At 40.9% G+C, this 15,341-nt stretch overlaps 1 protein-coding gene across 4 annotated transcripts in view; it reads right to left on the bottom strand.

The window, feature by feature from the left end:
• Window positions 1-15,341, bottom strand: part of LOC126322565 (putative FERM domain-containing protein FRMD8P1) — a 327,086-nt gene that overhangs the window by 85,816 nt on the left and 225,929 nt on the right. For all 4 annotated transcript variants that reach the window (XM_049994510.1, XM_049994465.1, XM_049994577.1 and 1 more), the window contains 3 exons: window positions 2,864-3,037; window positions 2,615-2,780; window positions 2,317-2,478 (listed from right to left, as the gene is read on the bottom strand). In XM_049994510.1, the coding sequence (XP_049850467.1) occupies window positions 2,317-2,478; window positions 2,615-2,780; window positions 2,864-3,037 (502 nt within the window). The remainder of the gene's footprint in view (window positions 1-2,316; window positions 2,479-2,614; window positions 2,781-2,863; window positions 3,038-15,341) is intronic.

Raw genomic sequence — 15,341 nt, 5'->3', positions numbered from 1 at the left:
GAGTAGACATCTGCCCTGAAAATGTCGTACAGTTTAAAACCTGGTTCTGAAATCTCTGTCTTATATAATAAATCTGAAGCCTTCCATTGTTTCTACCCCTGTTCTGCGTATACAACCTTCTTTCATGATTCTTAAATCAAGTGTTATTAATGATTAAATTATGCTCTGTACAGATGGCTTCCTCTTTCATTAACTTCCACCATTCCATATTCACCCACTATTTTTCCTTCTCTTCTTTTTCCTACTTTCAGTTCCAGTCTCCTTTTATAATTAAACTCTTTCTCTCCCTTAACTATTCAAATAATTTATGTGATCTCATTATACATTTTTTCCAGTCTCTTCATTATCTGTGAAACTAGTTGGCATATAAACTTGTATTACTGTGGTGCATGTTGGCTTCTATCTATCTTTGCAACAATAATGCATTTACTAAGCTGTCCACAGAGGCTTACCAGCATTCCTGTTTTCTTATTCATTATCACACCACCTCCTGCACTATCCCTATTTGATTCTGTATTCATAACCCTGTTCTCAACTGACCAAAAGTCCTGTTCCTCCTCGCATCAAACTTTACTAATTCCTCCTATATCTAAGTTCAATCTATACATTTCCTTTTTGAAATTTTCTAAGTACCTGTGCAATTAAGGGATCGAACATTCTACACTCCGACATGAAGAATTCCAATTTTGTTTCTCCTGATGACGAGATCATCCTGAGTAGTCCCAGCCTGGAGATCTGGATGGGGGACTATTTTACCTCCAGAATATTATATCCATGAGGATGTTATCATTATTTAACAATAAAGTAGAACTGCATGCCCTCGGGAAAAATTAAGACTCTAGTTTGCCCTTGCATTCAGCCTTTTGTGGAACCAGCACAGCTAGGGCATGCTGGCTGATGTTACAAGGGCAGATCAGTCAATCATCTAGACAGCTACCCCTGCAACTACTGAAAAGGCTGCAGCCCCTCTCCACGAGGGTCTCTCAACAGATACCCCTCCATTACAGTTGCACCTATAGTATCTATATCATTCGGGTACATGAGCCACCTCAGCTTAGCTGGGTCCATCGTTCACAACCATATGGATTTAATTTATTCTGAGAATTAGCAATTCTGTTTGCATACCACACACTTTTTCCCTTCCTAATAACATTTTTAAGCACCTAAGCACCTTAAAGTACTGTTTGTAATGGACTACTGCAGCCTTATTGCGATTATTTCTAATGTTTTGATATAATGTGCACTTCATTCTGCATGATATCCTTATCCCTCTAGTCATCCAGTCAGGTTGCCTTTTAATGCTAGTATCCTGTTTTGAATATTTTAATGGAAAGCAGCTTTCAAAGTGCATGAGAAATGTGTTGCAAAAAGCATCACATTTATTGTCTACCTTATCAACACTATAAACATCCTGTCACTCTTGTTCTTGAATGAAGTTTAAAAAGTCCTGTTCTCACTGTGATCAAATTTCTATATAGTTTGTAATTATATTCAACACGCCTGTGTGCACAAATTTACTGTTAAAGTTGTCATTCATAGTCTGAAAGGGCAACCAAATTTATGAGAAATAGTTGTTTCTCAAGTGCCAAACTGACAGACCAGCCCAACAAACATCTCTTTTAAAATAGCATTTGCATTTTGAATGAAAAAATTCAAACATTTTGATATAATCAACACTTAGTTGTGCATGATATCCTACTGCCATTTCCCCATGAGTTCACACAGACTGAGTGCACAGTGCAGGGAAACACAGGGGACATCTTGTTATATACTTCAGCCTCAGAACATACAAGCAAGATATAATACCAGTTTCTCTTTTTAGCAAGTAATAATCTGTTTAAAAAGAAAAAAAAAGTTGGACAACAAAATACTAGGAAATGACATAACAGCTACACGTTAACATATAGAATGTTAATAAAAGATGGGAAGAAACTTGGACAGAACTGCAAGGGCTGAAACATCATTTTCATAGCCCCGTTCTTGTAAAACATACCTAGTCATATGAATGAACAAGTTGCAAAGGGGTGGTTACTACTGAATCAGGAAGTTAAAAATTTGACACAAAGCTGGGGACCATGAAATGAGAAATACATAATCACATAAAGTTATGCACAAAATATGATCTTTACATACCTACTTGAAGATAAATCTTTGAAGGATGTTAATATGATTAAAACAATTGTTAGATAGAATAACACAGTAAATTGGTGGCTGGTTTACATGTTGCATTAACCATAGGTAGACATACATTCTAGAATTTAGAATGGAAATAAGTTACAATAAATGTTACTCAGTTTTAATATTACTCCATCTGACCTGAAGAACTGTGTAGTATGTACTTGTGGCACATATGGACCCAACTCAATACGTGCTTGTATGCCACCTAACATTATATAATGGGATATCTCACACGGATATCTTCCTTCTAAGATGTTATACTTTGCTTCATCGTATAAGAGATCCAGAAGTTTTTGGTCTCTAAGAAAAGAGAAGAATTGTACACATTAGGAATACAAGAGAGAGATCTTCGAATACTACAGCTGCAAATATTAAATACTGACTTTCTGCGCAACTTAACACTAATGACACGATGAAAACATATTTAAAAACTTACTTAATTTTTTCTTCATCACGTTTTGAAAAGAAAACATTTCGCTGGAATGACAATATCGGTTCATCCCTGTCGATCTGTGAGTCCGTGGCATTGGTGTACTGCGAAACTAGTGATTGCCATCTCTTCCTAACATCAAATGGCTTATGAAACAGCTTCAACTGTATTTCTAAATAACACAGAAGACAGTTAATATTATCATTCAACAGCATGTCACAACCTTATTTAAAATGCAGTTAAAACAGGAATTACCGAGAAGTCCCGAACACATCCACAATGTGAATATGTTTGAAGCCACTCTTGGCAGAGCCAGTTCTTCTTCTTGCATTACGTACTGCACTAACTCCTGGACAGTGGAACTGTGGCCATCCTCTATCTCCATGTTTAAGACGACTTTTGACATGAGATATATGCATGTATTCAGGACTGAAAATCACAAAAGAAAGTTATGAGAACAAAAATAATTGTTGAGGAAATCAGTTTCTTAAAATATCACACAAATAATTTTGATGTATTGATCACATTGTTTAAAATTCCAATCAAATTTTGGACTTTTTCAGCTTATGAGCAGATGTGTGTCAGAAATACCCCCTTTCCTATGACAGTATATAAAGGTTGCAAGCTGTCTTGGCCCTCAACTGGGGCACTACTGTACATCACGAGCAGTAGGAACGGTGATGCTGAGCACTGCCACGAGGCCCCACTGTAAATATATGGATACAGATACCCCAGCATATCACACAACGCATCGTTATTTCTTCGAAACTGTTACCCAGTGATGAAAGCACTGTCCCGGAATGTGACTGTTTTTTCGATAAGGTCTGTTTATTGACCCACCTAACAGAGTGCTGCACACACAGCCAACTACAGCCTAGTAATGATCTGCACGCATTAATGCAATGTATCACTTCATCTTAGGACACATTCTGCTGGTTTCTCTGATCTTGTGACTCAAATAAGGTAATGAGCAGCTGATGATCTCACTTGACACATTTATCTCATAAACAAGTACTACACAAAATGTAAAACCTATAACTGAATAAGGAATTTCCAAATTGTAAACATGAGTGTACAAACAAAAACCCAATTCAATTCAATTTCGATTTTAATTTATTGCTTGCAACATGTAATTTTACATGCATGTGTGTTTTCAACTAAGTATAAAGTTTTTACAATTACAATTTTTTTAGTTTACATTTTTTCTCATTACATTTTAATTTGTAATAAATTCAAGGTATAAGGTCATGTTTAGATAAGCCACTGCTTGACTCGTTTTTTAAAAGTATCCCCTGTCAATATCTTAAATTGATCTGGTAAGAAGTTATTAAAAACAGTTCCTTTGACATAGGGGTTTTTCGCTGTTAAAGTTAATCTCTTGTTAACCATATGAAAATTTTTTCTATGCCTTATTTCATAGTTGTGAATATCCATGGTTTTTTGTGATCTGAGTGTCTTCTTTCACTAACATTATAGTTTCTAGTATATACCTGGCATAAACTGTGAGAATATTGTGTCTAATGAATAAGAGTTTGCAAGAAGTTCCTGGTTTTACTTTTGCTACAATCCTCAAGGCTCGCTTCTGCAGTATGACAACTTTTTTCATATAAGTTTGTCATGTCCTACATCACAGTATTATTCCATAAGATAAGAAAGCATACACTAATCCATAATATACATTCCTTAGGGATTCAGAATTAAGATCTGGTGATAATCTTAATACATATATACTGGGTGTTTTTTCCCCAGACACAATCAGTTTGATGCTTCCACGAAAGCTGATCATCTATACATAAACCCAAGATTTGTTAGAATTTTATCAATCACAGTATTTTGTCTGTTTAGACCACTTGGTTTAAAATGAATAATACTAGTTTTTTCTATGTTTACTTTTAGACTCTCTCTTTCAAAGTGAGCTCTTGCTTTTTCTATACAGTTATGTATCTTTTCAGCTATGATGGGCTCATTGTCTGCATAGCAGACACCAAATGTATCATCTGCATACATAGTGATCAATTGCTTATTGTCAAGAGAACTTGAGAAATCATTGGCATAGCATATGAATAGGACTGGACCTAAAATAGAGCCCTGAGGAACACCAAAATATATATGTCTTACTTGACCTTCTCCTATCCAGTATTTCTCTATTAGAGTACATAATCTCTGTGCACTGTTGTCTACCATTTAAATATGTTTCTAGCAATTGCATGAGTTTTCCAGTGACACCCCTCTTCACAATTTTTGATAAGAGCATGTCATGATGTACTCTATCAAAAGCTGTTGAGAGGTCCAGGAATACACTTGCTGCTTGGGATTTTTCATTTATTTTTTCACGTACATAATGGACAAATTGTACTGCTGCTGGTACTTCGACCTCTTCTGAAACCGTGCTGGAAATCAAATCACTTAATATGTCAGCATTGCTGTAATATATCAAGGGTTATTTAATATTACTTTCTCTATCAGTTTGCTGAAAGTCAAAATTAGGGCAAAGGGTCTGTAGTTCTGTACATGCTTTATTTCCCCCTTTTTGTGTATTGGTTTTACTACAAATAGTTTCAACTTGTCAGGGAACACAGTTTATTAGATGAACTAGAGGTTTCATTAGTTCATGTTTACACTTCTTCAATAGATATGGAGAAATTTCATCTAATCCTGCTGATTTTTTGTTTCTGAGATTATCAATAAGTTGCAGAATGTCATATGTGCTTACTGCGAGTAGTGTACTGCAGTTTTGTTTGTTACAGGACTCAAATGAGTGCTGTATATCATGTTTCATAGAGACATCTTTTCAACAGTATCTACAAAGTAATTATTAAAAATATTGCTGACTAGAAGAGGATCAGAGATATCTTCATTATGAGTAGTTATGGCATTTCACAGTTTAAGAATCGTATTTGGAACTTTACGATCATCTCGCAAGTGACAACTGAGTAGGGGAGAGGACAAAATTCTTCGGAATCTTAATTAACATCTCAAATAAAAGGTGCTATTTATAAAAAAGGAATTCATAATAAAATGTGTCATAACCTCTCAGATATGATAACACCTGCAAAAACTGGAGATATTGCTATAAGCTTAAATGAAAACTAGGATGCTGAGAGTCAAAGCTTCAATATTTAAAGTGAAATCTCATGCACTAAATACATAACACAGCAGCACGGGTACAGAGAAATATTACGACTGCTGAACATTTTGTAATCAAGGATTTCTTCTCTTAGGAGTATAATAGGCAAAATGACATGCACAGTGTGCTTTCGTGTAGGTTAAGTTCATTGTTGTTGTGTTGTAGTCTTCAGTATGAAGACCAGTTTGGTGCAACACTTTGGACCAGTCTTTACTGTGTGAGTCTCTTTGTCTCCATGTGGTTGCTGCAGCTTGCAGCTGTGTGAACTGCTTGCTGTTTTCAAACTTTGACCTCCTCCTCCAATTTTTACTCTCCACCTCTTTTATACTTTGCAGTAATGCCTTATTAAAGGGAAGGTTTACTAAGTCATACTTGTCAGGATCTGCCTTGTTGTTATTGTCATTATTATACGGTTCTTTACGACCGATGGTGATCTTTGTGTTTCAAATATTCTACGTACTAAGTGGAACAGCTTTGTAAAAAATTGGTTTTCCTTAGGACCTTAAGAAATTCAGAGGAAATGCCACCTAATCCACATACCCTGTTTCAATGATGATCTTTCAGTGGCCTGCCAAATTCTTCTCTCAGTATTGTGTTATCCATCTCATCTTAATATACTTATTCTTCCCTTACCATGCACGGCCCCCCCATGAACCGTGGACCTTGCCGTTGGTGGGGAGGCTTGCGTACCTCAGCGATACAGATAGCCATACCGTAGGTGCAACCACAATGGAGGGGTATCTGTCAAGAGGCCAGACAATCGTGTGGTTCCTGAAGAGGGGCAGCAGCCTTTTCAGTAGTTGCAAGGGCAACAGTCTGGATGATTGACTGATCTGGCCTTGTAACAATAACCAAAACGGCTTTAATGTGCTGGTACTGCGGACCTTAATGTGCTGGTACTGCGAACGGCTGAAAGCAAGGGGAAACTACGGCCGTAATTTTTTATGAGGGCATGCAGCTTTACTATATGGTTAATTGATGATGGCGTCCTCTTGGGTAAAATATTCCGGAGGTAAAATAGTCCCCCATTTGGATCTCCGGGCAGGGACTACTCAAGAGAAGTATGGAATGTCAGATCCTTTAATCAGGCAGGTAGGTTAGAAAATTTAAAAAGGGAAATGGATAGGTTAAAGTTAGATATAGTGGGAATTAGTGAAGTTCGGTGGCAGGAGGAACAAAACTTTTGGTCAGGTGACTACAGGGTTATAAACACAAAATCAATTAGGGGTAATGCAGGAGTAGGTTTAATAATGAATAGGAAAATAGGAATGCGGGTAAGCTACTACAAACAGCATAGTGAACGCATTATTGTGGCCAAGATAGATACGAAGCCCACACCTACTACAGTAGTACAAGTTTATATGCCAACTAGCTCTGCAGATGACGAAGAAATTGAAGAAATGTATGATGAAATAAAAGAAATTATTCAGATAGTGAAGGGGGACGAAAATTTAATAGTCATGGGTGACTGGAATTCGAGTGTAGGAAAAGGGAGAGAAGGCAACGTAGTAGGTGACTATGGATTGGGGCTAAGAAATGAAAGAGGAAGCCGCCTGGTAGAATTTTGCACAGAGCACAACTTAATCAAAGCAAACACTTGGTTTAAGAATCATGAAAGAAGGCTGTATACATGGAGAAACCCTGGAGATACTAAAAGGTATCAGATAGATTAGATAATGGTAAGACAGAGATTTAGGAACCAGGTTGTAAATTGTAAGACATTTCTAGGGGCAGATGTGGACTCTGTCCACAATCTGTTAATTATGACCTGTAGATTAAAACTGAAGAAACTGCAAAAAGGTGGCAATTTAAGGAGATGGGACCTGGATAAACTGAAAGAACCGGAGGTTGTACAGAGTTTCAGGGAGAGCATAAGTGAACAATTGACAGGAATGGGGGAAAGAAATACAGTAGAAGAAGAATGGGTAGCTTTGAGGGATGAAGTATTGAAGGCAGCAGAGGATCAAGTAGGTAAAAAGACGAGGGCTAGTACAAATCCTTGGGTAACAGAAGAAATATTGAATTTAATTGATGAAAGGAGAAAATATAAAAATGCAGTAAATGAAGCAGGCAAAACGGAATACAAACGTCTCAAAAATGAGATTGACAGGAAGTGCAAATGGCTAAGCAGGGATGGCTAGAGGACAAATGTAAGGATGTGGACGCTTATCTCACTAGGGGCAAGATAGATACTGCCTACAGGAAAATTAAAGAGCTTTGGAGATAAGAGAACCACTTGTATGAACATCAAGAGCTCATATGGAAACCCAGTTATAAGCAAAGAAGGGAAAGCAGAAAGGTGGAAGGAGTATATAGAGGGTCTACACAAGGGCGATGTACTTGAGGACAATATTATGGAAATGGAAAAGGATGTAGATGAAGATGAAATGGGAGATACGATACTGCATGAAGAGTTTGACAGAGCACTGGAAGACCTGAGTCGAAACAAGGCCCCCGGAGTAGACAACATTCCATTTGAACTACTGACAGCCTTGGGAGAGCCAGTCCTGACAAAACTCTACCATCTGGTGAGCAAGATGTATGAAACAGGCGAAATACCCTCAGACTTCAAGAAGAACATAATAATTCCAATCCCAAAGAAAGCAGGTGTTGACAGATGTGAAAATTACCGAACTATCAGTTTAATAAGCCACAGCTGCAAAATACTAACACGAATTCTTTACAGACAAATGGAAAATCTGGTAGAAGCCGACCTTGGCGAGGATCTGTTTGGATTCCGTAGAAATACTGGAACATGTGAGGCAATACTGACCCTACGACTTATCTTAGAAGCTAGATTAAGGAAGGGCAAACCTACGTTTCTGGCATTTGTAGACTTAGAGAAAGCCTTTGACAATGTTGACTGGAATACTCTCTTTCAAATTCTGAAGGTGGGAGGGGTAAAATACAGGGAGCGAAAGGCTATTTACAATTTGTACAGAAACCAGATGGCAGTTATAAGAGTCGAGGGGCATGAAAGGGAGGCAGTGGTTGGGAAGGGAGTAAGACAGGGTTGTAGCCTCTCCCCAATGTTATTCAATCTGAGAAGAAATAAAAACTTTGACGTTCGCCGATGACATTGTAATTCTGTCAGAGACAGCAAAGGACTTGGAAGAGCAGTTGAATGGAATGGACAGTGTCTTGAAAGGAGGATATAAGATGAACATCAACAAAAGCAGAATGAGGATAATGGAATGTAGTTGAATTAAGACGGGTGCTGCTGAGGGAATTAGATTAGGAAACGAGACACTTAAAGTAGTAAAGGAGTTTTGCTATTTGGGGAGTAAAATAACTGATGAAGGTCGAAGTAGAGAGGATATAAAATGTAGACTGGCAATGGCAAGGAAAGCGTTTCTGAAGAAGAGAAATTTGTTAACAACGAGTATAGATTTAAGTGTCAGGAAGTCATTTCTGAAAGTATTTATATGGAGTGTAGCCATGTATGAAGTGAAACATGGACGATAAATAGTTTGGACAAGAAGAAAATAGAAGCTTTCGAAATGTGGTGCTACAGAAGAATGCTGAAGATTAGATGGGTAGCTCACATAACTAATGAGGAAGTATTCAATAGGATTGTGGAGAAGAGAAGTTTGTGGCACAACTTGACCTGAAGAAGGGATCGGTTGGTAGGACATGTTCTGAGGCATCAAGGGATCACCAATTTAGTATTGGAGGGTAGTGTGGAGGGTAAAAATCGTAGAGGGAGACCAAGAGATGAATACACTAAGCAGATTCAGAAGGATGTAGGTTGCAGTAGGTACTGGGAGATGAAGAAGCTTGCGCAAAATAGAGTAGCATGGAGAGCTGCATCAAACCAGTCTCAGGACTGAAGACCACAACAACAACAACAACCATGCACGGTATTGTTTTCAAGTTTCTTTTCTTGAATTATACTTGCTATATAATATTTCCATCCAAACCTGTCTTATTTGCTTACTACCACTTACCATTTCAGCTCTTGATACTCATGAAGCTGCTTTTTAATTCTCATAAGGTTTTTTTCAATTTTGCAATAAGCAGCATCAATCATAATGCTCCTGCAGCTTTGTATTTCTTGGTTTGCCACATTGCACTTTCTATAAGTCTCAGTTTTAGACATCTGTATTCTCTTTTGCCTGACTCATTTTCCACAATTTTATATTCTCTCTGTTCATCAATAAAATTTATTACTCCGTATGTTATCCAAGGATTTCTGGCAGGCCTTTCTTTTGTCAAGTTGCTTCCTTTGTCATACCATCTTTCAAAGCTACCTATTCATTTTCTATTGATTTTTTTTCATTTATTTCAATCAGTCGTTGCCTAATGCTCCCTCTGAAAAACTCAAGACACCCTGGATGTTTCAAAGTAGCAAGGTCTCATATTCTTCGTAGCTTTATGTAATTCATTCCATTTTAGTCTGCATTTCAAAACTAATATATTATGCTCAAAGTCCACTCTGCCCCTAGAAATGTTTTACAGATTAAAACATGGTCTTACAGTTACATAATCTACCTACTATCTTTCAGTGTTTCAATGTCTCTTCCACATGTAATATCTTCTCGGGCGATCAAACTGTGTTCTGTGTAAAATTTTACCAGGTTACTTTCCTTTTTATTTCCTTTCTCTATTTCATGTATTCATAGTTGTTCAGCCTCTTCCTTTATACATTACTGAACTCAAAGCTCTATCCCAATTAAATCTTTGTATCCCACAGTAAACTGAATTTCTTTTTTATGCATACATTTTTTCAATATCTTCATCGACTGGAAAGATAGTTGGCTTGCTTTCAATAGTGGCACAATACCAACACAGTAAGGCCATATTATCTAATGTTAAAAGATCAGTCCTTTCCCCTTCCCTACCACCATCCCTCCTGAGCTGCACCTACCAGCCCACTGTGCTGCATGCTTCCACAGACACAACTGAACCACCTTCTCCTGTATTTACACTCCTGTTCACCCATCCCTAAACCATGACACTTCTGTACCCCCCACCTAACCCGGACAAGACAGCCATTCACCCCAGTATGGCCACAACACCTGGAGATGACAGTGGCCGTGTGTGTGTGTGTGTGTGTGTGTGTGTGTGTGTGTGTGTTTACAAACTGTGCTGTAAGTTGCTTAAAATGTCATTAGCAAGGGTAAAAGCATGTGGTATGCAAACTGAATAGCTAATTCTCTGAATATATAAATTCAAACTATCAGTTATGAAGGAACTGCCTGGCTGACATTAAAGACCAAGAATATAAAGTCAATAAATAGTAAAAATGTTTTCCTTACTGACAAGTAACATAGATATATACAGTGTTTAACAATTAGTTTCTGAGTATAGCAGCTGAATTGAATAAAAACTTAATTTTTACAGGTTATTATTTTTCCTCTTGTCATCCTGTACGGTATGTCTCCCATGACCCGCAGTTCTGTTACTGATAAATCAGATATATGTACAGTATTTAACAATCATTTTCTGATCATTGCTGGTGAATTAAATAAAAATTTAGCTTCTACAGGGAATCATATAACTCTCTTGGCAAATGCCTTTCCGAGATTGATATCTGAAATACTCCTCTGTGATACATACAAGGGGGAGATTCAGTCAGTAATTAAATCACTGAAAAGTAAGGACTCTCATGGTTATGATGGAGTGCCTAGTAGAGTATTAAAGTACTGTGCTGCACATGTTAGCCCTGTATTTAACCATATTTGTAATTTTTCCTTTAGGAGTGGTCAGTTTCCTGAACAATTAAAAGTACTCAGTAGTAAAGCCAATTTATAAAAAGGGAGAAAGGGGTACTGTAGACTATGTTAGACCTATTTCAACGCCATCATCAATTGCTAGTGTTATTGAAAAGCTGTATATGTAAAGATAATTGATCATTTTATGTCACAAGATTTGGTATCAAATGTATAGTTCAGCCTTAGAAGTTGCTTAACAAATGAAAATGCTATATTCTCTTTTCTCTGTGAGGTACTGGATGGGTTAAACAAAAGGTTTCTAAAGCTAGGCATATTTTTTTGATTTGACTAAGGCATTTGATTGTGTTGATCACAACATATTGCACCAGAAGTTGGACCAATTTGGAATACAGGGAGTAGCTCACAATTGGTTCACCTCTTACTTTAACAACAGACAGCAAAAGGTCACTATTCACAATGTTGAGAATGGCTGTGATGTGGGGTCTGAGTGGGGTACGGTCAAGTGGGAGGTGCCCCAGGGATCTACATCTACATCTACATCTACATCCATGTTCCGCAAGCCACCTGACGGTGTGTGGCAGAGGGTACCCTGAGTACCTCTATCGGTTCTCCCTTCTATTCCAGTCTCGTATTGTACGTGGAAAGAATGATTGTCGGTATGCTTCTGTGTGGGCTCTAATCTCTCTGATTTTATCCTCATGGTCTCTTCGTGAGATATACGTAGGAGGGAGCAGTATACTGCTTGACTCTTCGGTGAAGGTATGTTCTCGAAACTTTAACAAAAGCCCGTACCGAGCTACTGAGCATCTCTCCTGCAGAGTCTTCCACTGGAGTTTATCTATCATCTCCGTAACGCTTTCGCAATTACTAAATGATCCTGTAACGAAGCGCGCTGCTCTCTGTTGGATCTTCTCTATCTCTTCTATCAACCCTACCTGGTGCGGATCCCACACTGCTGAGCAGTATTCAAGCATTGGGCGAACAAACGTACTGTAACCTACTTCCTTTAGCCCAGCGTTGGGGCCACTCCTGTATTACAGGTGTTATAACTTTTAATCACAATAATTGTGTGGATATTCACACTCTCTCTTAGAAACATTAGCTGATCACATGATTACAACTCAGTCTCTCGTATTTGACTGCTGTGCCGTGACATGCGCCCGGCGCCGTTCGTAGCTAGGTGGCGCTCCCGAGCTCAGCCGATTTGCGGAGCGCCTCTATCACCGTTTGTGCGTACTGTCGTGGTGGCACTGTTAAATGTCGTGGCACTATCACAACACTTTTCCCCCCGTGAAAAAAAAAACTCACTTCCTTGGAGACATGGACAGCGTGGAGACATCCATGGCCTCTTGTGAGGCCCCGAGGAGACCCCGCGCAGAGACACGAGAGTATGGTCGAAAATGTCCAGGACGGAAGCTCGTGCGTGGAACGTGCCTCCTGGATGAGATGATGGGTGAAAACTCCGGAGCAGCATCCATAGGTGTCATTGACCTGGGAGTGTGCTCCAGCGAGATGGGTCCCGGAGAAGGCGGCGTCCCGACTGGGGCCAGTTCCGGCATACTCTGAAGCGGCAGTGACGGCGGCTGCATCGACACGGACGGTAGATCGGCAGCAGCGACAGGACTGGCGTCTCGGGCTGGTGGAGGCGAAGGATGGGGCGGTGGCACCGGCATAGCCACCATTCGTGGGCGCATCTGGTCGTAATGGCGAACAACCGTGCCGTTGCCCGTACGGATTTCACAAAGCCGGCGGCCGCGAAGAGCCTTGACCACCCCTGGAATCCATTTAGGGCGAGATCTATACCCTCGTGCCCAAACGTCGGCACCCACCGAGTATTTTACCGCACTAGGGGACACAGTACAAGGCCTGACAGGGTGAAGCAGGTGCAGTAGATTGCGCGGTTGGCGGTCATGCAAGAGGTCAGCAGGGCTGCAATCACCCAGAGGCGTGAAGTGATAAGAACTCAGAAATTGCAGCAGGGTGTCATCTGTGGAAAAATCACTAAGGAATTTTTTCATCTGGCATTTGAAAGTGCGGACAAGGCGCTCGACCTCCCAATTAGATTGCGGATGGAAGGGCGGTGCAGTAACATGATGAATCCCTTGTCCAGTACAAAAATCATGGAAGGCCTGCGAAGAGAACTGAGGGCCATTGTCCGTGACGATCGTGGATGGAAGACCTTCTTGTGCAAAGATTTTGGACAAAGCCAGCATCGTCGCCGCAGTGGTGGGTGACGGACATCTAACAACAAACGGAAACTTCGAGAAGGCGTCAATCAACAGTAGCCAATAAGTACCGAGGAAGGGGCCAGCAAAGTCGGCGTGCACCTGTTCCCATGGCTGAGCTGGATCAGGCCACGGAGAGGGCATTGTACGAGGTGCCGCCAGTTGTTGAGCACACTGGCCACACGCAGCAACCATATGGGCAATGTCCGAATCAATACCGGGCCAATAAACGTGCCTGCGGGCCAGGGACTTAGTCCGAGAAATACCCCAATGGCCTTCGTGCAACAGTTTGAGAACATCTTTGTGAAGAGAGGCTGGCACCACGACCCGTGGAGATGCGCCATCCATGGCCAGAAGAACAACACCATCACGAACAGACAGACGAAGGCGCAAGGCATGGTAGTTGCGAAGGGGATCCGATGCCCGGCCCTTGGTCCTGTCCGGCCAACCTCGTTGAACAAAACCGATCACCCGACGCAGGACCGGGTCCCGCGCAGTAGCTGACGCGACCTGCGAACCTGTAAGTGGAAAGCCCTCGACTGCACGACGTTCTTCCTCATCAATGTGGAAACAGAGGAGTTCATCACGATCGAAAACAGGGTCGGGGCCCATCGGCAATCGCGACAATGCATCAGCGTTGGCGTGCTGGGCCGTGGGGCGATAGTGAATCTCATAATGAAAACGAGACAAGTATAAGGCCTAACGTTGCAGGCGGTGAGCTGCCTTATCCAGAAGTGACGCCGAGGGGCTGAACAGAGAGACCAGCGGTTAGTGGTCGGTGATGATGTGAAACTTAGAACCATACAAAAAAACGCTGAACTTTTTTAGAGCATAAATGATAGCGAGCGCCTCCTTTTCGATTTGAGAGTAACGCCGTTGCACCTCGTTGAGGGTCTTGGAAGCATAGTCGATGGGTCGTTCCGACCCATCCTCATACCGATGGGCGAGAACAGCCCCTAGGCCATACTGTGACGCGTCAGCCGCCAGAACCAAGTGCTGACCCGGACGGAATGTGGCAAGACAAGGCGCGCACTGCAAATGAGCCTTCAGGCGGACAAAAGCCTGCTCACACCCGTCGGACCAACAGAAGGGGACGTTTTTGCGTAACAGCTGATGCAGAGGATAAGCTACCGCCGCTGCAGATGGAATGAATTTGTGATAATAAGCAATCTAGCCTAGAAACGCCTGAAGTCCTTTGACCGTAGACGGCCGGGGTAGAGCGTTAATGGCCGCAACGTGCTGACGGAGAGGGCGTATACCCTCACGGGACAAGTGGATACCAAGATACTCAATGGAGGGTTGGAAGAACTGTGACTTGTCCAGATTGCACCTCAATCCAGCCGAATGCAAAACCCGAAACAGTGAACGTAAATTACGAAGGTGCCCCCGTGACAACAATGTCATCCAGATAGTTTATGCAGCCGGGAACGGAAGCCGTGAGCTGTTCCAAAAACCGCTGAAAAATGGCCGGTGCGCTAGCGACGCCAAATGGTAATCGCTGGTACTGATACAACCCACAAGGAGTGTTGATAACGAGAAATTCCTTGGAAGGAGCGTCCAACGGCAACTGATGGTATGCCTCCGATAAGTCAAGTTTGGAAAAGAACTGGCCCCCAGCGAGCTTGGTAAACAACTCCTCAGGACGGGGAAGAGGATAAGTGTCAATGAGGCTCTGAGCGTTGACGGTGGCTTTAAAGTCACCACAC

The sequence above is a fragment of the Schistocerca gregaria genome, chromosome 1 (genome assembly GCF_023897955.1).
Source record: "Schistocerca gregaria isolate iqSchGreg1 chromosome 1, iqSchGreg1.2, whole genome shotgun sequence".
Lineage (NCBI taxonomy): Eukaryota > Metazoa > Arthropoda > Insecta > Orthoptera > Acrididae > Schistocerca > Schistocerca gregaria.
The sequence above is the reverse complement of the archived record's forward strand: the minus strand, read 5'-3'. Positions and strand labels throughout refer to the sequence as shown.